This window comes from Anser cygnoides, chromosome W, assembly GCF_040182565.1.
Source record: "Anser cygnoides isolate HZ-2024a breed goose chromosome W, Taihu_goose_T2T_genome, whole genome shotgun sequence".
NCBI lineage: Eukaryota > Metazoa > Chordata > Aves > Anseriformes > Anatidae > Anser > Anser cygnoides.
In genome coordinates this window covers 7,209,181-7,231,421 of record NC_089911.1, presented here as the reverse complement: position 1 = coordinate 7,231,421, position 22,241 = coordinate 7,209,181, and the positions used below count along the sequence as shown (strand labels likewise).

The window sequence follows — 22,241 nt, the reverse complement described above, 5'->3', positions numbered from 1 at the left end:
GTTGGTACTTTCTGATACTCAGGCTCCAGTCTTTTCCTCCTTTCCCGAGGCAGTGAAAACACCCCAGACAATTGGGTCCAAGTTCCCGTTTTCCCCTGTTCTGAGGCACTCGTGTGCAGACACACAGAGCTAGAAGAGCTCAGGCGTGCTGAGTCTTTGGTGTAAACTCTGGGACAAGCAAAACTGGAGAACTGGGTCTGCTGGGGCAGCCAGAAGGAAAATTACAAGATTCGAGTGCCAGCAGGAGGATAAGGAATCCCAAAGTCCTAGGATGTCCAGGGAGGACCAGAAGACGGCCTTGCAACCACGCATTGACAGAAGGGGCCAGGGACTGCATGGCTGAGGCTTAGGACAGGTAGCAAGATGCAAACTGATGACGGCTTCAACTGCTGGCTGGAAGGGAATGAGAGGTGGTAGGTGGTGTGGTTTAACCTGGCTGGCAGCTGTGTTTAACACATATCCCACCCAGAGTGAGACCATATCTCACCCAGAGATAGCAATCTTCAGTCTCCAATATGTGACCCGATCGTCCCTCTACAGCCAAAGAACCCGTTCTTTCATCACATACACTTTGCCTAAACTTCAGGCCAAGTCACTACGTAACCCTGAACATGCACACAATATTTCGTTCTTGTTCTTTCAGGTTTCAGGATTCTTTACTGGTATTCAAAACTATATTGAATAAATACAATGGACGAGGTACTTCCCAGCCCATCCTGGACAGACTCTGAAGTGCATTGCTATTTTTGCAAAGTTAGCTATGTACAGTGCAGGAGAGCATCCTGCTCTCTTATTCTTGGATCGTGAAGTCATTTCCATGGGAGATTAGAGGAAAAAGTATGATGACTGTTGGGGTGATGGCAAGGGGTGAGTGTTGGGTGAAGGCACAGGATTGCAGTGGTGGGAATGAGGCATCTGTGCAAGCAGATGGAGCTGGGATGCTGAAGCCTACCTGGAGGACCAGGTAGGGGTTATCACTCTGAGAAGACCTGGCTTGGAGACCAAGGGATTTATGATGCTGTGTGGGACCATGGGGGCAAGTGGGACCCCCCCAGAAGCTCAGTGCAGTGGGCCAGGGGCTGTTGGGCACACAAGACAGGACTTTCTGCTCTGCCAGAGGAGATCGTCTCTGCTGATCCTCGCAGGGCTGCTCTGCTCTGGCTCCACGAAACAGTGTCTTTGCTGCCTTCTGGGGTCCTGGGAAGCCTTGCCTTCATCACCAGGAGTGTGGCCACCTAAGCCTCAGACGATGTCCTGGCATCCTCCACCTTCTTTACATGTGATTTGTCTGCAAAACAAAGGAGCAGGGTGACGCACAGAGGGCACAAACCCCAGCCCAAGAAGCGATGCGCAGACCAACAATGCACAAACCCCAGCCCCAACCCAAGAAGTGAGGCCAAAAGCACCGTGAGCCCTGCAGGGACACCAGGTGTACCACGCACAGAGGTCCTGCTCTTACCCTGGGAGCGCCCAGCCTGTCTTCCACACCTCACCAGGTACAGGACCAGCAGGATCCCACAGAGAGTTGCCCCCACGCCAACCAGACCCGACAGCACGGAGCAGGCCTGGGTGAGATCTGTGGAAAGAGTTAAGCTCAGAGCAGTTTGGTTGGATGGTCAGACCTGCGCCATCCCTCAGGGTTCCTGCTCACCCTTCCTTTCTGCTGCACGTTTTTGGGGGGACTCTCAGCATCTTCCATCACAGCACTCCATGGGGCTGGGGCTTACCCCTCTTGTCTTGCCCTCCACTTTTGTAGGATGCAAGGTGCAAGGACCACCCCCCCCAACTTGGATTAGTGCCAAGAGAACATATCCACGAGGGGAACCCTTGGCATCCCCAAACACCTGTGCCACGTGGGAGACAGCAAGGCACGGCAGAACTAGGTTAGCTACAAGAGGCTGCGCCTTGACAGAAATCCCTGTGCACTAGGAGTTGTCTCTCCTTGCCCACAGAGGGAGACTTTCTGAAGGAGCATGATATCCACACCTTCTCCTAATTAATCCCACTCCATCGCCTACAGCTTTTTTCCTCCGGGTGCCTCCGTCCTGCCCGTCTAATGGTTTCTGTCAGGGAGGTTTCTGGCAGCACTTCTGCTAAGGCTGGCACAGAGACAGGAGCGTTACCCCACGGTGTGTTTTCACTGCAGTGGCTACATGGCTCTGCCTGTCCTAGACACCAGGTTGGCCACCGGTGCAGGCAGAGCGGTGCCGTCTGCAGTAGGACAACAGAGGATCCTGGCACTCACCTTCCATCTCCGTACACACCACCCCAGCTGCAAAGCCGTGCTTGCACTGCCCCGGACCCATATTTCTCTGCTGGCACTCCAGGAGCAGAGTCTCTGAGCCCCGGCAGCTAAGCCCTTCCAGCAAGGTGTGGCCACGCTCTGGGCTGAACTGGCCTCCGATGGGCGCAGACTGTGCCGGTCCGCAGCCCAGCTGCTTGCAGACCACCTGCGCCTCCAGCAAGCTCCAGTCGCTGTCGCAGACGCCGTACCAGGTGGCGTTGTACAGCACCTCCACGCGCCCTGAGCAGGGACCCGGACCATCCTTAACCCGCAGCTGCAAGGGGTTGGTGCCTGCGGCGGAGAGCAGAGGGGGTGAGGTCTCGGGCAGGGCATCTTTGGCATCCAACCCCACATCGAGTGGGCAGGAATTAACTCAGCCTGTCCTGGATGGCCCAGCCTGGTCCCTGTGGATTTACCTGAGCACACCACACCGGCATCCTCACTGTGGCCGCAGTTGTGCTCTCCCCAGCTTTTCAGCCGACACTCCGCAAAGGTGGACTCTGTCCCCACGCAGTGCACATTGTCCAGCCAGATGGGGTCCGACCCTTGCCCAAAATGAGCTGAGCCTGGTGCTGACATTGCCGTCCCGCAGCCCAGCTCCCTGCACACAACTGCAGCGTCGTTTATGTCCCACGTGTCATCACACACGGTCCCCCACTTCTGGTCGTGAAGAACCTCAACTCTCCCAATGCAGCTGTTCGATCCATTCACCAGCCGCAGCAGACGGTGCCTCGACGTGTCCATGTCTGAGGAGGGAGCAAGGTGCACATTCATACCTGACCGTCAGCTCCAGACGGGCTTTGAAATGTATTAAGCCATGGAAATACTAGAACATCCTTTCAAGAGGTCTGGGAAATGTGCTACATTGACAAAGATTCTCAGCTCGGAAAAAAAGGGACCACAGCTACAGAGCTTGGGATTCAGTGCCCAACAAAGGGTACTGGGAACAATAGTCACTATAAAAAGTGGTAGGAGGCACTGAGAGATGAGTTTATGCAGCTAGAGCTATCAGAAAGGGGTAGGAGAGTGGCTCTCTAGCTGTGCTTCTTTCCACACAAAACCTTCCTAAGGTCTTGCACAGGGAATAGCATCACCCGGTGTGGCATTCACACCGTTCTCTGATTATTTTTTTATTATTTTTTTTTTTCAACAGGGTGTGGAAAAGGCCCCCATTTCTGGCTTTTGAGGACATGATCAGGTTGCACCCGAACTGCACAGTACCTATGAACGCGGCTCACCTGAGCACACCACACCAGCATCCTCCCCATGGTCACAGTCGTTGGATCCCCAAGGCCTGGCGTGGCACTCAGAGAGGGCGGCTTCAGCCCCGGTGCAGTTCACGTTATCCAGCCAGACACGGCCAGACCCTGGCCCAAAGTGAGCCAGAACCGGAGCTGAGACCGCCGTCCCGCAACTCAGCTGTCGGCACACCACTGTGGCCTCGCTGAGGCTCCAGCCGTCATCACACACCGTCCCCCACTGGTGGTCGTGGAGCACCTCCACTCTTCCTGCGCAGCGGCTGGGGCCGTTCTGCAGGCGCAGCTGAGCCGGCATATTGACAGCCGTGCCTTCTGGTGGCACAGGGGTGAGAGAGAAAAGGAGCATCAGACCTGATCTACAAGCACGTCTGCGTGCCACCCGTGCCCTCAGCACCTTCCCGAGGTGGTACGCCCCGGTGTTTTGCTCAGGAGGGTTCTCATGTCCATGCAAATCTGCTGAGGTATCTAGATGAACCAACTGTGTGACCTCAAAGCCCATAAATGTTCAATGTGTGTACAAGCAAACCGCCCCCATAAGCTGCTGCAATCTGGTTTTAATGGGTCCGGGAACCCATAGTATTGGCTTGGTGACTCCAGCAACCTCCAAAGCTTCCTGAAGACTCCCTTGCTACTTTCCTTTCTTCAAAAAGGCCCCAGGACTCCTCACTTTTGCCCATGAGGTTGTAAGCTGCTGGTCCCTATAGCGCAGTGGCTTGGGAACCTGCTGGGGAGCAACTCTGCCACCCAGTCCTGTGCTCTCCCTCTGTCCTTGGTGCACACTTTTGTTGCCCACGCTAGCATGCTTTTTGTGTGCTACCTACCTACCCCTCATCATCACTGCTGCTCCTTACTTTGCAGAAGACAACCGGTATTCTAAGGAGTGCATTACAGAAGGAAAGAGAGGGGACGAGGTCACCCTTTCACCCTTGGCTACAGCTGTCAAAGTGGTATTAGTCCGTGGAGCAAGGCATCCTCCACTGAACTTCTTCTCCTGGTACCAAGCCTGGTATTATCTATCAGTGGTTACCTGCACACACAACTCCAGCATCTTCTCCGTGGTCACAGTTATTGACTCCCCATGGCCTGGCCTGGCATTCAGACAGAGCAGCTTCTGTCCCACTGCACTGAACGTTGTCTAGCCAAATGGGGCCTGTTCCCTGGCCAAAGTATGCTGAGCTATAAGCTGAGACCGCCGTCCCACAGCCCAGCTGCCGACACACGACTTTGGCATCTGTGAAGCTCCAGTCATCATCGCACACGGTTCCCCACTCATGATCATACAGCAGCTCCACTCTCCCGGCACAGCGGTTCGGGCCGTTCACCAGGCGCAGCTCTGCAGAACCAGCGCTGGAGTCCTGGTGGTGGCTGGCTGACTCTAGGAGAAGCACAGGAGATGTATCTTGAAAACCCCCTTGTCCCTCGTTTCTCAGAATCACAGAATCATCTAGGTTGGAAAAGACCTCCAAAATCACCGAGTCCAACCTCTGACCTAACACCAACAGGCCCTCCACTAAACCGTATCACTAAGCTCTACATCTAAACGTCTTCTAAAGACCTTCAGGGATGGTGACTCAACCACTTCCCTGGGCAGCCCATTCCAATGCCTAACAACCCTTTCAGTAAAGAAGTTTTTCCTAATATCCAACCTAAACCTCTCCTGCCCCTCCTTGGGGCACTGCAAGATACAGCATGACCATTCTGCACTCTACCACATTTGCTGTCTGCACCCAGTAATCGCTAACATGCAGCTACCTCTGGACTGAGAAAAGAAGCAATGGACACAAACTGGAACTCAGCAGGTTCCATCTGAACACAGAATCATAGAATCACAAAATGATTCAGGTTGGAAAAGACCTCTAAGATCATCGAGTCCAACCGTTAACCTAGCACTGCCAAGTCTACCACTAAACCAGGTCCCACCACATTTACACATTTTTTGAATACCTCCAGGGATAGTGACAACCACTTCCCTGGACAGGCTATTCCAATGCCTCACAACCCTTTTAGTGTTGTTGTTGTTTTTTTTTTTTCCTAATAAAAATATTTTTTTTTCTTATTAGAAAATCTATACTTCCCGTGGTGCAACTTGAGGCTATTTCCACTTGTCCTATTGCTTGTTGCTTGGAAGAAGAGACTGACTCCCACCCCACCACAACCTCCTTTGAGGTAGTTGTGGAAAGGTAAGGTGTCCCCTGAGCCTCCTTTTCTCCAAGCTCAACAACCCCAGCTCCCTCAGCTGCTCCTCATAATACTTGCTCTCTAGACCCTTCACCAGCTTTGTTGCTCTTCTTTGGACATTCTCCAGCACCCCAAGCTGATTTCAGATTGCCAGAGGCAAAAGCATGGAAACGATCTGGTACCCATTATACTGGTGGCGGCAAGGAGGAGTTGATGTCTCCTTCTGGCCCCTTTCCCCTGCCTAGGGATGCGTTTCATGGATCCTGTCTGCAAAACAGAATGGGTGGCTGTATCTCTATCTGTGCCCACTTCCCCCAGAAATTCAGCCAAAACAAGGGTCTTGGAGAGGTGGGATGTGCAAGAGGCCCCTACACATCCCCCAGAGGAGATTCATCATCTCAGGACCGTTGCAAGGTGTAATTAACACTGATTTCTTCAGCTGATAATGTTTCCAAAACTGGTTTCCAAACCTGCAAGCCCTTGTGCTGTATGCGATAAACCACAAAACGTCTCACCATGTCCTCCCATCCCGTAATTTCTTCAGGGCGTTACCTGCACAAACCACTCCAGCATCTTCACCGTGGTGGCAATTGTTCTTCCCCCAGTCATTCGCTCTGCAGTAGGAAAGCGCCACCTCCGTCCCCGTGCAGTTGACATCGTCCAGCCAGATGGGGCCAGACCCTGCCCTGAACTGGCCAGGTCTGCTGGTGGACAAGGCGATGCCACAGTGCAGCTGACGGCACACCACGTTGGCATCGTTCAGGTCCCAGTGGTCATCGCACACCGTGCCCCACCTGTTGCCGTAGTACACCTCAACTCGGCCAGCGCAGCGGTGCGGTCCATCCAGTAAGCGGAGGGGAACCCTCTGGGATGCAACTGGTTCTGCATGGGATGTAGAAACAGTCCTATGCAGAAGAGCTGAGAAAGCCTACGCTACCTCTGCTAGCTTCACATGACCTTTGCAAATAGCTGTGGTTTATGTGCACCACCGACATGCTTCTCGTTTGGTAGGCAAACCCCAAAAAATCCAAATCTAGGAGAAAAAAATGCTCTGCAAATCCCATCTTCCTAATAAAAGACATTAATCTTCAAAGGGACTTTGGATATTTTTACTGGATATTCCCAAACAAATTCAGGAACAAAAAAAAAGACCACACTACAGTCTGGACTGAAAACTCTGGACGTAGGGATTGCCTGTCAGCTGGCTGTTGCATTAGGCAAAGCATCACCAGCAGGTCAAGAGAGGTGATCCTTCCCCTCTGCTCAGCACTGGGGAGGCTGCACCTCGAGTGCTGGGTCCAGTGCTGGGCCCCCAGTCCAAGACAGACATGGACATGCTGGGGAGAGTCCAACGGAGGGCCACCAAGGTGATCAAGGGAGCACCTCTCCTACGAGGAGAGGCCGAGAGCCTGGAGAAGAGAAGGCCCAGAGGGGATCTTATCCATGCCCATAAATCCCTGAAGGAAGGGTGCAAAGAGGATGGAGCCGGGCTCTTTTCAGGGGTGCCCCGTGCCAGGACAAGAGGCAACGGGCACAAACCGGAAGACAAGTGGTTCTGTCTAAACATCAGGAAACATCTGTGGTGTGCAGGTGATGGAGCCCAGGCACAGGCTGTCCAGAGGTCGTGGAGTCTCTCTGCTGGGAGATCTTCAAAAGCCACCTGGACATGGTCCTGGGCACCCTGCTCTGGGTGTCCCTGCTGGAGCAGAGGAGCTGGACCAAACGAGGTCCCTTCCAACATCAACCATTCTGTGTTTCGGTGCTTAAACAGCAAAGGGAGCTGTCTGTGTGCAGCCTTGCATTTTAATTATATTTGTATATATTTCGTGATATGGAGCTGACAACAGATCATCATTTTTTTTTGCCCATCATGTGCAAGAGCGAGCTCTCCTTTTGTGCACAGAAATAATGAATTTTGGTGGACTGGAAAGCCAAGGGATGTTATTTGGAAAAAAAAAGGAACATGAAGTAGGCAGAAGCAGGAAAAAATAACAGCAACTCGGCATCCCACCTGCTAGAGAACCTGCAGCACAACCACTCACCTCCTTTCTGTGGGGTGGAGAGTAGTAGAAGTGCCTGTTCCTGTTTGCTCTGGAGGAAAGAGGACTTTGGGCCCCATCTTTGTAAACATACAGGCTGGCCCTGAAGAAGCGGCCAACACAAATATGCAATTTCTGGTCCTAACTGTCACAGGCTGGTAAGGCTCCAAACATTTCCCAACCGCTCTGCACGAGGGCAACAGCACAGAGGCCAAAATAATTACCCAGCCAATAAGGTCTCCTTCCCCATCTGCCATTTTCCCTTCCTTTTAAAGCCTGGCAGGTCAAAGGAGTCTTTGCCCTGCCAGTCTGCAAACCCAGACCCCCCGATTCCTACATATCGCAGACCTCTCTTGTCCCATGCACGTGGTCTACTGCAATGCACCTTCCCCCCCCGTGCATGAGCTACTCACCGCAGAGGCATGCCAAGCAGATGAGGAGCCCTGCTCCAGCATAACCAGCCAGGGTGATCTGCAGGGGCAGAAAATGTCCTGAGCACCCCATGCCGGTAGTTTTAGGGCAGGTTATCTTCCTCGTGAGAGCTGCAAGCTGAGCTGGACGATGCCACTGCCAGAGAGGTTATGGTCAGTCCCCTCCTCTGACCTGTGTTTGTCCCGTGCTCATCCCTCCTCCCGCACTGATCCCTCCTCCCTGCTGTCCCCGGGATCGAGCCCTCCAGTTCGAAGTGGTTTAAGTGGCCTCTCCGCCGCAGCATTACCTGCTCAGAGACTCCCCCGTTCATCCCCACCTCCCTGACCCTCCAGCCAGCTCTCGTCCTGCAGCAGGAGGCTTTGCAACTCTCACTTGTGGAGGTTTGAAGCCTTGGGAAAAGCCAAACCTTCCTGCTGTTCAGGGAATTCCAAAAAACAACCAGCATTGTCCCGGATAAGCACATATGTTGGTCCGTTGAAAGGGAGTGGGAATCATTTCCCCTAATTTGAATGTCTTTGAAGCCGGAGCTTCATTTAGGCTCATACCCTGAGGTCCCCATTGAAGCTATCTGGGGGAAAAGTGGGTGGTTCGCCTGGAGCCCTGGACACTAAGGTGGGGAGAAGTGTGTCCTAGGAGAGTTCATTTCTCACTGAGACCCTCAGAAAAAACAGAGGATAGGATAGGATGGGATAGGATGGGATGGGGCGGGGTAGAGTAGAATTAGAGTAGAGTAAAGTAGAATTAGAATCGAATAGAACAGAATTTTCTCAAAAAAAAGTGTCCTCAGCCTCTCCTCACAGGACATGCCATCCAGCCTTTTTACCAGCTTTGCTGCCCTCCTCTGGACACAGTCTTCACATCCTTTCGATGTGGAGACCAAAACTGCACACAATATTCAAAGTGAGGCTGCAGTTATGCTAAATATAGGAGAATCACCTTTTTTTTTTTTTTTCCTTTTTACCAGCTGGCTATGCTGTGTTAAAAGCATCCCAAAATGATGTTTGCCCTCTTGGCTGCCAGGCACCCTGCTGGCTTACGTTCAACTTGTTGTTGACCAGCACCTCCAGATCTCTTTCTTCAGGGCTGAAGGTAAGATCTGCCTCACCGTATAGATATCCAAAGGTAAACCCCATCCTGACAAATCCCACAGTGCTTATGGAGGACAAGTCTCCTTTCCCCTGCCAAAATAAGGAATTCTGAGGGGCAGGTCCTCTACATACGTTGAAGAGATTGCTCCAGCTGAAGTCTGTCTGTCCCCAAGGCCACTATCAGAAATTGTGTTGATAAAACCTGACCCCTCACACTAAGAGACACATAAAATACGGTCTGCATTCTGGGAGCATCATATAGAGAATAAGGGTGTTCCAGAAATCATAGATGAACTGCTGAGGTTCAGTTATAAACATGCCCAGGTTATGGGTGCCCCATTGCATTGATTCTGACCCTCACTTTAAGTGAATTCAGAGAATTTACTGACTGATCGCTGAACCGTGGGATGCTTTGGCACAGCACCATGAGCCTTTCCCTGTGCTTACACTTCAGACTTTCAGCAAATAGTATAATAACCCACCCCATCCTTCCCCCTTCCTCCTCAATTTAGCCTGACTAAAACATACAAGGTGCAGCAGCTTGTCTGAAAGGAAGTGAAAGGATGTCTCTTGCCCCATTTATCCATCATGTCTGTTGGAAAAGCTCCTGTCTGGCAAAGGAACAGAGCTGTCCCTGCCAAGACGTTTTTCGTTCATGACACAGAGCCACACATTTCCCACACTTCCTATTGCTGCATCGCAGCCCGTGAATATTTGCAGCTGATAAATTTCACATCCTAACAGAAACCCAATAAACAAGTCTGTCCATAATTAAGGCCAGACTTATTGTACTATCAACTCCTTTTTGTTGCATTTCATTGATGTACAGCTAGATGGCAGGAAATCACTTCATTATTCAAGAGCAAGCAATCTCAGACGCATTACCCCGTGACTGCAGTGTGTATGGTTTTCTGAGAGGCTGGAACGTGAGATGAGGGAAACCGTCAGGGACTTCTCATGTGGTTCATTTTTCTCTGCTGACACTCCCAGTGACACCAGCAGCAGTCCAGCACAGACATCTGCACTTGAGCACGTGGAGCCTTTCCATATGGTTGAGCTCTGCATGTGCCAGCATCTCCAGGGTTAGCTCTCCCCGGCTGCTGCAAGGCTTTTAACACAGACTCATCTTGTACCTCCCAGCTTTTGCATCTCGGTGTCTTTTGCTAACCTGCAGCACACAAATTCTCTCATTCTCCCTTTCAACAATGAATTAATCTACCGAAAACTGGTGTAAATAATAAAGGTAAAGAAGAGATCTCAGGGAACGGTTCGAGCCGGAGTAAGTCCATCAGCCACAACAAGGACAGAGGAAGCTCACAGCTTTAACTTTTTTTAGTTCAAATGCCCCAATACTGGCAATTGCATGGCTTCAGAAATGGTTAAGCGAGAGAGGACAGGGAATGTGGGAGCAGGTCTTGAAGAAAAACTCTCCCCATTCTGAGCCTGCCCAGACACTAACTCCCCTTCATCTGCTCACCCTTTGTTGTCCCCCGCACTGAACCTCCCCCCTGAGCCTCCTGAAGAAGCTGCCTCCCGTGGGATCCTTGCTGCAGTGATACTCAAGAGACATAAAAATGAAACTCCCACAGCGATGTCTGTCTGTTAGCAAGGGTCATGCCCTCATTTATCGCCCCACAGAGAAGGCAATGTGACAGAGAAGGGACAGCATCCTGGGACAGCAGGGCATGTTCTGGGGTTACCCCAAGGCCCATTTGCAGATGACACTAAAAAAGACTTTGGGGACAGGCTATAAAGTGCACGTGTGTAAACTGCACGCTCCAAGCTCAGACATTTTGGGGACCTACGCATGTGTGTGAGTTTCTTTTCGCAAGGTACCCTTACTTGCCCCGGTGTTTCTAGACTCATTGACTAAGGTGCCTGGATCCCATTTCTTCACCCTTTAAACAAAAGTATGTAAATTGCATGACGGGCTGATTGTAGATTCAAACTTAAAACCCGAGGAGCTGCTGGGTGGTGGATGGGCTACTAGGCCCACCACACCGGTGGGCTCCCCTATCTCACTTCCCAACCCCCTGCAAAGAGCCAGCTGAACCACCCTGGCCATGTATCCAGCTCACATCAAACTGGAGCAACACAGGGAAATTTCCAGAATCATCCTTTTGCCGAGCAGATGAAGGACTGGAAGCTCTGCAGCAGCACGAGGTCACTGGCCAGCCATGGGTGGGGACCCTGCAGCTGAACTCTTCTAAACCATGCCAGGAAAATGCTGAGAAGGGAACTGTGCTTCCTAGGAAGAAGATAACGCTGTGTCAAAGCGGGTGAGAACCGCAGCTTCAGGAACAAGAACAAAGAAAAGCTAATTCTGCAAAGGCTGCCTGCATTCTGGAGAGGGACTTCTCCATCACCCTGACCTCTTTAGGGTCACTAGGTCACAAGGGTAATGACCATTATCCTGCTCATTAGCGGACAGCAGGACCAACGTATCCATCATCTCAAAGTGCCTGCGATAGGGTGCGTTCCTACCTGTAACAAAAGTCATCTTCTGTTTTCTAGATTCAGTCATCTCTGGGCATTCCAAGCCTTCATCCTCTAAGCCCCTACGACTCAGCAGGCGTTCTGGTTCCTACTCACCTCCTCTCCCCCCCTGCCTTCCAGGTGTTCGTGCTTTTAGCTTATCACAGCCACCGTAGCCATCACAGTCTGAGTCCCCACGCTGAGGCTTTCTCTGATGCTTCCAAGCAGCTGTTTTGGGTTGTGTGAGAAGGGCTGCATCAGTAGCCACTGGAGAACCCAGCACTTCTTTTTATCACCAGTGCTGCCTAAACCCCCAGCCAGCATCCCTCCGCGTGGCTAGCTCCCATCTCCACGCCTTCCAAGCCCTTCTTGTGTCAGAGCACTCTGCTCTCAGGGGCACCAGAAGACCTCCAAGGACAACACGCAGAAATGTTTGGGAACACAGCAGAAGGAAGAGATCAGCATGGGATGATCTCTTCTACAGATGGCATTCTTTTCAACACATGGTTTCAGCATTTGGCAAAGAAACAGGATGCAACCTGGAAAAGATGTCTCCTTGATTGGGTCACACATGGGCCTAGGAGTGACCCTCCCATGAGTGAGATAGACGGGCATGTTCTTTTGGACTCCAACACACCACTCATGGGAACGCCTCTGGCCAACCCAACCCTTTGGAGCTGGTCAGTCTTGGTGCCTTCCCACTCTCCTGTCTTTTTCCTGAGGTGAAAGAGCTAGAGGACAGCGCTGGTAAAACTAGCAGCATCGTACCCAACCCCATCCCTCATCTCTGCAAAGAAAACATGCAGGTGTTCAACACAGGCGTCTCCAACCACTCAACCCTGGTTTCCAGGAGTCTCCACGACATCCTTAAAAACTCAGGCACAGGCACAGTTCCTGATCCTTTCTCAGCTGCTGGATAAAGATGAAATATCCCCAGCGTCCTTCCCAAGGGGGAGCTGGGAGCCCACAGAGCAGAGCTCAGAGCTCCTGCTTAATGAACAAGTGGAGCAGGCAACGGAGAGAAGAGGAGCATTTGAGGAGGTGCTCCACTTGAAGGACCGTCCCACCACCAAGAGCATCAGTAACCCCGCTGGAAATATGATGTTAATGTGAAAGGGGAGCAGTGGATAGAAAGAGAAAAGAGAAAGGAACCGAAGGACTCAAACCAGAATAGGAAGTCCCTTTCAGTGTGAGCCACAGGAAAGAAATCTGCCCAAAGTATGCTGACATCAACATTTTAGCAAGCCTACTTCCAACCATACCCTTCTGGAGACTTCATTTCCCTCTTCATCCACGACAGAGCTCACCTGGAAGGGGACTAAAAGCCCTGCTTCGCATTTGCCTCCTCTTCAGGCACAGAACAGCCCCACAGACCAGCATCAACACTGGAAAGATGGCTGAGACCAGCAATGCAGTGTTCAACACTCAGCCTGTGTTGAAGGAAATTCCATCTTCATTTTCCGTTTGTCTCTGCCTCCTCAGCCACCAGCAAGCATGCACTCTTAGAGCAGCACTAATTCAACAAGGAGACGACACCCGCATGCCCAAAGGCTTTTCCGTACCAACAGGGACACCCTACCTGAGCACACCACACCAGCATCTTCTCCATGGTCACAGTTGTGTTCCCCCCATGGCCTGGCCAGGCACTCCAAGAGGGTGTCTTCCCCCCCTGTGCAGTTCATGTCACCCATCCAGATGGCGTTATGCCCTCGCCCAAACCAAGCTCTGCCAGGGGCTGAGGCCACCACCCCACAGCCCAGCTGCCGGCACACGACTGCGGCATCCTCCATGTCCCAGCCATCATCACACACTGTTCCCCACAGTTGCTTGTGGAGCACTTTGACTCTCCCAGTGCAGAAACTCGAGCCATTCACCACCAGTCGTAGTGTCACAGGATCTGGAAAAAAAAAAAAAAAAAAAAAAAAAGATGAGTGCGTGCACTTTTTGGAAGCCTCCATCCATGCCTGCACTGCTCACAGAGATCATGTAGCTAATGCATGTCACTGATTTTTGTACCTTTTATGACATTTGTAACTGAGGAACTTCTTTGTGCATTTCCAGCCATTGAAAATGACATGCCAGAAAGCTTCTGCAATGGCCAACAGCCTTGCAATTTGGACTCCTTCAGCGTCAAACTGCAAGCAGGCATGCTGCTGCTCTCGTGGTGTTCAGAGATGTTGAATCACCTGGAGCTTTGTGAAGGAGGTTTCTGATCCCGTTATTACACTGAACATCCCCAAACTCCCCTGGTGCAACTGGAGGCCATTCCCTCCGGTCCTATCGCTGGTTATCTGCAAGAAGAGGCCGATCCCCAGCTCCCATAACTTCCGTTCAGGTAGTTGTAGAGGGCAATAAGGTCTCCACTGAGCCTCCAGACTCAACAACCCCAGTTCTCCGAGCCGCTCCTCATTAGACTTGCGTTCCAGACCCTTCACCAGCTACGCAGCCTTTATTTGGACACATTTCGGGGCCTCGATGTCCTTCTTGTAGTGAGGGGCCCAAAGCTGAATGCAGTACTTGAGGTGCGGCCTCACCAGAGCCGACTACAGGAGGACCATCACCTCCCCGCTCTTGCTGCCTTCACTATTCCTGATGCAAGCCGTTGGCCTTCTTGGCCACCTGGGCACACTGCCGGCTCATTTTCAGGAAAGCATCGACCAGCACCCCCAGATCCTTTTCCTCTGCACAGCTTTCCAGCCACTCTGCCCCAAAACCTGTAGTGTTGCATGGGGTTGTTGTGACCAAAGCGCAGGGCCCACCACTTAGCCATGCTGCACCTCACGCCATTGCCCTCTGCCCATCAGCATCCAGTTATTTGGCGTGGTTTGTGCTCTGTGCAAATCCGGCACTGGGACTAAAAGGTTCTCTTCACCCTCCCTTGCTTTCTCCCTTGCTTTTCTTCTGGACCGAGGGGTAAGGAAAGGAAAGCTCTGCCACGGGGTGCGCTAACAGGTAAAAGACGTGAGGGGGTTGCAATGAGCCCAAGGCCGTTTGTGTTTGAAATGGCCCCTCTGCTATTTGATCTCCTGTCACAGCACAGACTCGGGGCTGTTTTTCATTTCCCCTGAGTCAAATGGAAACCGAAGGCGCCTGAGAAAATTTCTACCCTCAGAAGCACTCCGATGTTTGGCTCAGCGCCCAGAAAGCGGAGCCCGAAGCTCTTTCTAACAGGGCTGCTGTTTGCTCTGGCCTGGCTCCAGCTGACCTGGCTGACGGAAATGTGGGAGCTGCACATTCCCTCTCCGACTGGCCGCGCTTGCGTCCACTCTGAGGATGACTGGCAGCTGTCAGTCACCGCCTCAAGCTCGTTGAGGGGAGAGCCCGTGGTCATGTTCTGACACCTTACTGAGGGACACCCACGAGCTGCCCGCAGTCACACCCTGGCAGGTGTCCAGTCCCAGAACATGCCCAAACCTCAAGGCTCAGCAGCAAGGGGTGCAGGATATGGGGCAACCTGGGGAGAAACCCAAGAGCGTGGCCCCGAGCTGCTGTGAATGGTGCAGAGGAGGTTCCTTTGTTCTTCCTTGGGAGATCAGCAGCACTCAGCTGACCTGCCGTAAATTGCATTGTATTACTCGGAATACATTTCATGTTGCATTGCAGTGCAAATAAATCGTTGCATTGCCAATAAACCACGCTGCTTTGCAATAAATCATGTGGCAGTTGACTTTGCCGCATATGTAAATAATGTGGTTCACAGTTTCCCTGCTGCACCTGGGTTCAGCTGGTTGATGCTCTCCTTCTGCTTGTCAGGACAGCGGCCTGACAAACAACAACAAGGACAAACAACATCGGGATAGACAATAAGGACAGATGAAGTGCATGACATATAGCTGGACATGCAGGCGTTATCCATAGGTTTGTGCCCAGTGCGCCTGGCCGGTAAGCACACAGAGTCAGAACCCACGTGAAGGTCTTTGCATTAAGCAATTCATTATATAATTCTGCAGAATCAGGTGCTTGGCGATTTTTTCAAAGCAAGCAACCCTCTGAATTGAAGCACCGCTATTTATACACGCATAATCACGCTCATTAACATGTGAAACTATCTCTCTGGGTACTTCTGAGCGCCGAGAAGAGAGCAGGAAAACCAGGACAGATGTGTGTGGCGTTCGCACATGCAGCTTCCCATCCTCCAGCAGCTTCCCATCCTCCAGCCGTTTCAAGCTCAGGTATTTCCTGACCTTGTTTTTAGCGGCTCTATCTGACTTCGTCCCGCACGAGCTTCCTGCTGCTCTTAGGCAGGATGTGGGAGGGTGCACATGTTGTTTTCTGAGCACCAGCAGCAGGGCTGGCCAAGGCGAGGGACTTTGGCCATGGATTCCTGGCAAGTCTCTAGGGCTAGATGCTTCCAGAACCAGGGCTGAGGATGGAGCGGGAGATTCGCAGCCCTCTGCTTGGAACCATCCACAATTTCCTTTCCCAGGAGCTGCCCGTTATCAGCCCTGAGAAGCCTTGCAGATGCTGGGGAGGAGCAATGCTCTCTGCCCCCACAGGAGGAGGTGGCCCTGCCCATCCTCTTGTTTCACTTTTGCCTTAGTGCAGAGCCTCCGCTGCTCCACAGCCCTGCAGCTCTCCTGCGGCATCATCATAGGGAGGATGGCAGCCCGGAAGAAGGCCCATGATAACTTGAACTGTCCTAACTTGCAGACCAACCTGGAAATCCTAATGGCAAACCTAGAAGTCTGCCGCGGTGTGGGCTTGGAGATCATCAACAACACCAAAACAGTGACGCTGGAGGACTTCAGGTGCGCATCCCCTGCTCCCCTGCTGCTTTCCGCCAGCCTCCCCTGGGGAATCTCCTTAAAATGCCTTGGGTGTCGGGAAAACAATGGGGGCAAGCTCGGTGCCTGGCGCCAGAGCTCTCTCCTGCAAGTTCCTCCAGCTCCTGCTGGACCCCTCCTCTGTATGCACCAGCTGCACTACTCAGATGCACGCGCTTTGAGAAAGCCTTTCCCTATCTACCTTTGGAGGACTCCCTTTCCTTATCCACCTTGCCCAGATGACCTGGGGCCATCAGGATGAGCTCTCATGCCTTCCAGATTGGGGGAACCAGCAGAAAGCGGTACACATTTACGCTGTGCTACCACTGCCTTTTGCCACTCTCTTTTCCTATTCCCTTCCCATTAAGGCTCAGTTTGTGCACTTTGAGGTCCACTGAAGCTTTCAGGGAGGGCAGGGGCGGTTATTAACAGCACGACCGAACGCCTTAACAATGTAAAGGTGGTAAGAAACAGAACGGGGATGCCATCAGGGGAATTTCTGCTGGGACAAGTGTCATTTGGAGTATTCTGGAGTGAAAAGGGAGAGGTATCCGTAATGCCACAGTGTGGGGCAGAAGAGCAAAGGCCAGAGGTTCACAGGACCACAGACTGCTTGAGGTTGGCAGGGGCCTCTGGAATTCCTTTGGTCACTAACCCAGGACCATGTTCAGAGGGATTTTGAGTATCTCCAAAGATACCCAAAACATATAAAAAAGTGGATATCTCCACCACGTCTCTGGGCAGCCTGTGTGAGTCCTCAGTCACCCTCACGGTAAAGATGTTTCCTGATGTTCAGAGGGAACCTCCTGTGTTTCATTTTGTGCCCATTACCTCTTCTTCTGTTCCTGGGCACCACTGAATAGATTCTGCTCTGTCTCCATTGCACGCTCCCTGCAGGTATTTACATACATTGGCAAGATCCCCTCGAGCCTTGTCTTCTCCTGGGTAAATTGTCCCAGCCCCCTCAGCCTCTCCTCCCTTGTCGGTTTTGTGGCCCTCCAGGGGACTCTCTCCAGCACGTCCACCTCCCTTTTTGTTCTGGCCCTTCTCTTCCTGCAGGAGTTACTGCTTCAGTGGCAAGATCCGGACCGTTCTCCCCTTCGATATCGGCCCACACTCCGTAGGAAGATGCATTTTTGCAAAGACTCCATACAGCCTGCGTGGGAGTGTGGGTGTCCTGGTCTGCAAGGCCAGCTCTTTCTCACTGGCCATCATGTTCTCCAACCCCTTCGACTACATCCTTTACAACGTCGAGTTTGCTCTGGAGCTCTTCAAATCAGAGAACCACATGGGAAACCTCAGTGCAGTCTTCTCCCGTATGATGGAGAGCAGGCCTCACTGCAGCTCCACGCTCTTCCAGCGAGCCAAGCTACAGTCCGAGCATGAAACCCTGGAGGTCTCCCTGGGGAATATTCGTGTCAGAGCCAAGATGTCCAACAGTGGGAAAGCGATCCTGAAAGTCCAGGTAGATGATACAGATCCCCCACCCTATTCCAAAGACATGTGAGTGAAGACGCCTTTGCTGTCAAAAGCCTCCCTCATCAGATTTTTCGTCAAGGACGGAGGTAGAGATCTCACTGTGCTGCCTCTTTGGTGGTCACAGGTGGTGTCTGATGATAAATCTGGTGGGAGACGATAGCACCACCAGCAGCCTGCTCCCTCCTAGCTGGCCTACAGCTTCGGTGACTTTGCCAATAAGCTAACAGCAGCTTGTAAAGCACTAACTCACGCTTATGGGTGATAACTAATAAACAATGCTCTTACCCTTGTACGCTGCATATATCCTCCTCCTTGCAGAGATGCTTAGCGTGTGGGTAAGGATGCCTACAGACAGCGTCGCAGCAAGATGCAGTGACACCCCCCTGCCACCACGTCCTCCCTCTGCTCTGCCCCGTGCTTTTTTTCCTAGCTCAGGCAGCCATCCCGGCTCTGTTTGGGATGTCTGGGGACAGCTCCGGTTCTGTGGCTCAGCCCGTGCCACGAGGAGCGACCCTTGTCAGCAGGGGGCATCTATCTGTGCCACCCCTGCAGCCCCTGGGCACCATTTCAACTTTGCCCCTTGCACGGTAGGAAAACGCCTGCCCAAAATCGCCTCTGGCACATCGCCTCCGCCCGCTCCCCACCACGCTGCCCGTGGGTGGAGGCGCACGCTGATCTCCAGTGCCTCCTTCCCAGAAGTCAGGCAACGCAGGAGAAAGAGGAGGGTGAGAGGGGCTGGCTTTTGCAAAACGCTGCATCCAGGCCAACGTATAAATAAATACACGCTGGAAGAGGAAGCGTCGGGTGGAGCCTGCTGCGCTGGAGCCCAGGCAAGCAGAAAGCACGTCACGGTTTCCTGGAAGGGGGGCATTGTTTTTGTGCTTCAGCCGAGCTCCTCCTCTCTGCTTTCCCAGCACCCTGCTCCACCACCCCTTCCCCAGGCAGCAGCTGCTGGGACAAAAGGGAGTTTTCTGCTTCCCTTCCCTCGCCCTTTTTCCCCCTCCTTTAAATCTCACACGGCACTGGCTGTGACGTTAGAAAAACGACCACGAAGACGAAGTGAAACGAACAGCAAAACCCCCACAAATTCCTCCTCGGAAAAAGCAAGCAAGCGAACAAAAAGCAACAACAACAACAACAACAAAAAAGCAACCCTCCTTGTACTGGGCTTCCTTAGCACGGGGAGGCTGCGGGGGTGGCCTCTGCGAGAAGAGACCCATGCTGGGGACAAGGCAGTTCTAGACAGGTAGAAAAGGGACAGCAGCAGAAATGAGACAAAGTGAGAGAGAAAGAACCCGGCAGGCACCAAGGTGAGTGCAGCAGGAGGCAGGAGGTGCTCCAGGCTCACAGCAGCAGTTCCCCTGCGGCCTGGGGAGAGGCCCCTGGTGGAGCAGGCTGTCCCCCTGCAGCCCACGGGTCCCACACGGAGCAGATCTCCACGCTGCAGCCCGTGGAGGAGCCCCCGGTGGAGCAGGTGGATGTGGCCTGGAGGAGGCTGCGGCCCATGGAGAGCCCCCGCGGGAGCAGGGGTCTGGGGGGAGCTGTTTCCTGTTGAGGACCCGTGATGGAGCAGATCTCGAAGAGCTGCTGCCTGTGGGAAGCCCACGCAGGACCAGGTTGGAAGGACGGCATCCCGGGGGAGGGACCCCCCCCCTTGGAGCGGGGGCAGGGAGTGACTGTGGAGGAGCGGCGGAGACGAAGCGTTACGGACTGACCGCAGCCCCCGTTCCCCCATCCCTGGGCACTGCTTGGGGGGAGGAGGCAAAATGAGGCCGATGATGGGGGAATGTGTTTGTCGTTTGTTTTTAGTCCCCACCGCTCTCTACTGTCATTCGTCGGCAATAAATCAGAGGACTCTTACCTAAGCTGCATCTGTTTTGCCCATGCGAGTAACTGGTGGGGGATCTCCCCGTTCTTAGCTTAACCCATGAGTTTTTCAGTGCTTCAGAGAGGTTTTTCCCTTTGGCAAGGTGAAACCTGTTGCCACCTGCAAGGAGCAGAGTGAAAAGCCACCATGGGGCTTCTGGTAGCCCGTTGATGCCTAATGCCACCAGGGTGGCAGGACAGAAAGCCCCAGCCCAGCCTGAGCTTCCTGCGACGTGCAGCACAGCCCTACAAGTCGTCACAGCCCTACAAGTCGTCACAGCCCTACAAGTCATCACAGCCTCTGGATCTGCCGTGGCTCCATTTCTGTGCAGCCTGCAAGTGTGGCAGGACTCTCCAGAAGAGCATCATCTCTGCAGGAGGTGCTGCAGTGGAGTATCTCCGTCCTCACTGGGTAGGACTGGTGGTACCATCCCTATCCTGCCTCCCTCAGGTTGCCTGTGATCATCCCTGTCCTGCAACCCCCATGCCCACCACTCCCCAAGTTCCCAAGCCTGTGGAGCCCCTGTGCCTCACGTCGCCAGCACATTTCATCATCAAACCCCAACGGCGTAAACAAAGGCAGGATAAGAGCAGTGTCCCATCCCCAACGGCCAGGAAACGGACAGGTCCTGTCCCATGTCCTGCTTGAGGGCTTCTTCTCCGGGCTGGTGAGGACCCTGGCTGTCTCCTGGCGTTTCTGGATGCTGAGGATGCAGGTGAGGGGCTTCCCCAACGCTGTGGTCGCCAGCACCCCATATTTCTATTCCCCACATGAGCTGTGCCCCCAGGTCACCCCAGCTTTGACCATCGGTATCCGGAGCAGCCAACGCCTACAGCAGGGAACCCATCCCCACCTCCCCTCCTCTTCCTCACCACGCTCCTTCCCCGCACAGGCACAAAAGTGGAGACCTTCTGTGTCCAAGCACCTTGGGGTGCAGGAGCAGGGGCTCTCTGGAGCCCCTTTTTGTCGTTGGAGAGGGGAATTCACCAGTTTCAAATGTTTTGAGGTCACACGCACCCAGGTGCCCAGGAGAGAAGCCGGGACCATCAGCAGACATCAAACAATCGTGGTCCCAGTACCGGTCCCCTGAGGGACTCCAGATCTGGGTTTTGACTCCCTTGTCAACCAGTTTCCCACCTGCCAAACTATCTGCATTGTGCATCAGCTGTTTCGTACACATTATTAGTAGTAGTACTATTATCGTTATTATTTTCCTGTCTTAATAAAACTGTCTTTATCTCAACCCACAGGCTTCATTTTCCCGTTTCTCTCCCCCATCCCGGAGAGGTAGGGGGGGGAGGGTGAGCGAACGGCTGTGTGGTGCTGGGCTGCCAGCCAGGTTAAACCACACCACCAGTTCACCCTTCACATTTTTCAGAGGGAGCACACTCTCCTTGGTCTTTCTTTTCTGAGCAATGTACCTACAGAAACCCTTCTTGCTATTTTTTGCACCCCTTGCCAAGCTCAGTTCTGCCTGTACCTTTCCTGATCCCATCCCTGCACATCCGGACAGCACACCTGGACTCTTCCCAGACCGGGCGTCCCTGCTCCCACTGCCCGTGCGTTTCCTTCTTGCACCTCACTTTGACCAGCAGGTCCTTGCTCAGCCATGCCTCTTTCCTGCCTTCCCTGCTTGATTTCTTCCGGATGGGAATGGAGAGCTCTCCAGCTCCAGTAACGCTTCTCTGGTTGGTTTCTGTAATAACTTCTCATGTTAAATGGTAAAGAAGTTTGGCAGGACCTAAACCCCCTTGCGTTCCAGCTTGCCCTCAGGTACCAGAGGGGCTGGGGGCGGCTGGGCTTAGATTCTGAGCGACACCCAGTTCAGCACTGAGTCCAGTCGCATCCAATATATTGAATTATCATGAGCACAGATAGCGCGACACCCCTTCAGCCTAGTAGGGTAATGACTGCTGTCATTTATTGAAGCAACAGGAGTACAGATTCTTTTGGATTCCTGGTGATGAGAACACTGCCAAGCACGTGCAAAGACCAAGGATATGACCGATGCAACCAACTACGTATAAATTAACTTATGAAGCAACTCTACAGAGAAGTTAGGTTTCCTGGGGAAACACTCATTACACCCAAGGGTTGAATCTCACTCAGCAGGCATCCCTGTTGGGGGGGAGGAGAGGTTCAACCTGTTGACTGATCCCAGAAGCCACTGATGTCCTTCCAACTTGACGGTATCTTCCCTAACATTTTTTTTTTTCTCTCTTGAGCCATTTCTATACTATTTTCCTACTTTTAGGTGGAGCTTGAGTGACTCTAGTCAAACGTACCCTTGTTATGACTGGTATAAATTTTTTTCATGTTTAAAGGCATTGGCTTAGGGAAATTCAGAGCGCGTGCTCAGTGGTCGCACTCTGGAGGC

The 22,241-nt window shown here is 52.7% G+C and overlaps 2 protein-coding genes and 1 long non-coding RNA gene across 7 annotated transcripts in view; 2 read left to right on the top strand and 1 right to left on the bottom strand.

The window, feature by feature from the left end:
• LOC136788673 (uncharacterized) overlaps positions 1–13,352 on the top strand; it is a 29,260-nt gene extending 15,908 nt beyond the window's left edge. The window contains exons 4-5 of the long non-coding RNA XR_010827306.1: positions 3,438–7,918; positions 9,157–13,352. This is a non-coding gene — a long non-coding RNA (uncharacterized lncRNA). The remainder of the gene's footprint in view (positions 1–3,437; positions 7,919–9,156) is intronic.
• On the bottom strand, positions 1,151–13,905 carry LOC106049356 (deleted in malignant brain tumors 1 protein-like). Of its 4 annotated transcripts, XM_066987244.1 has the most exons (9): positions 13,772–13,905; positions 13,335–13,652; positions 6,274–6,603; positions 4,571–4,918; positions 3,523–3,855; positions 2,701–3,030; positions 2,246–2,575; positions 1,460–1,576; positions 1,151–1,288 (listed from the first exon to the last, which is right to left on the bottom strand). In XM_066987244.1, the coding sequence occupies exons 1-9, from the start codon at positions 13,902–13,904 to the stop codon at positions 1,236–1,238; spliced, it is 2,292 nt and encodes a 763-aa protein (XP_066843345.1). In that variant the 5' UTR covers position 13,905; the 3' UTR covers positions 1,151–1,235. The 4 variants fall into 4 exon arrangements, with proteins under 4 accessions (XP_066843345.1, XP_066843344.1, XP_066843346.1 ...); XM_066987243.1 differs by having other exon boundaries at positions 1,236–1,576; XM_066987245.1 differs by lacking the exon at positions 13,772–13,905 and adding an exon at positions 8,174–8,327 and having other exon boundaries at positions 1,236–1,576; positions 13,335–13,430.
• Positions 13,906–16,062: 2,157 nt separating this feature from the next.
• LOC125181179 (deep-sea actinoporin Cjtox I-like) lies at positions 16,063–21,107 on the top strand. Of its 2 annotated transcripts, none has more exons than XM_066987275.1 (2): positions 16,063–16,503; positions 17,578–21,107. In XM_066987275.1, exon 2 carries the CDS (start codon positions 18,273–18,275, stop codon positions 19,245–19,247), a length of 975 nt encoding a protein of 324 aa, XP_066843376.1. In that variant the 5' UTR covers positions 16,063–16,503; positions 17,578–18,272; the 3' UTR covers positions 19,248–21,107. The 2 variants fall into 2 exon arrangements, with proteins under 2 accessions (XP_066843376.1, XP_047911213.2); XM_048055256.2 differs by having other exon boundaries at positions 17,578–19,868.
• The last annotated feature ends 1,134 nt before the right edge of the window (positions 21,108–22,241 follow it).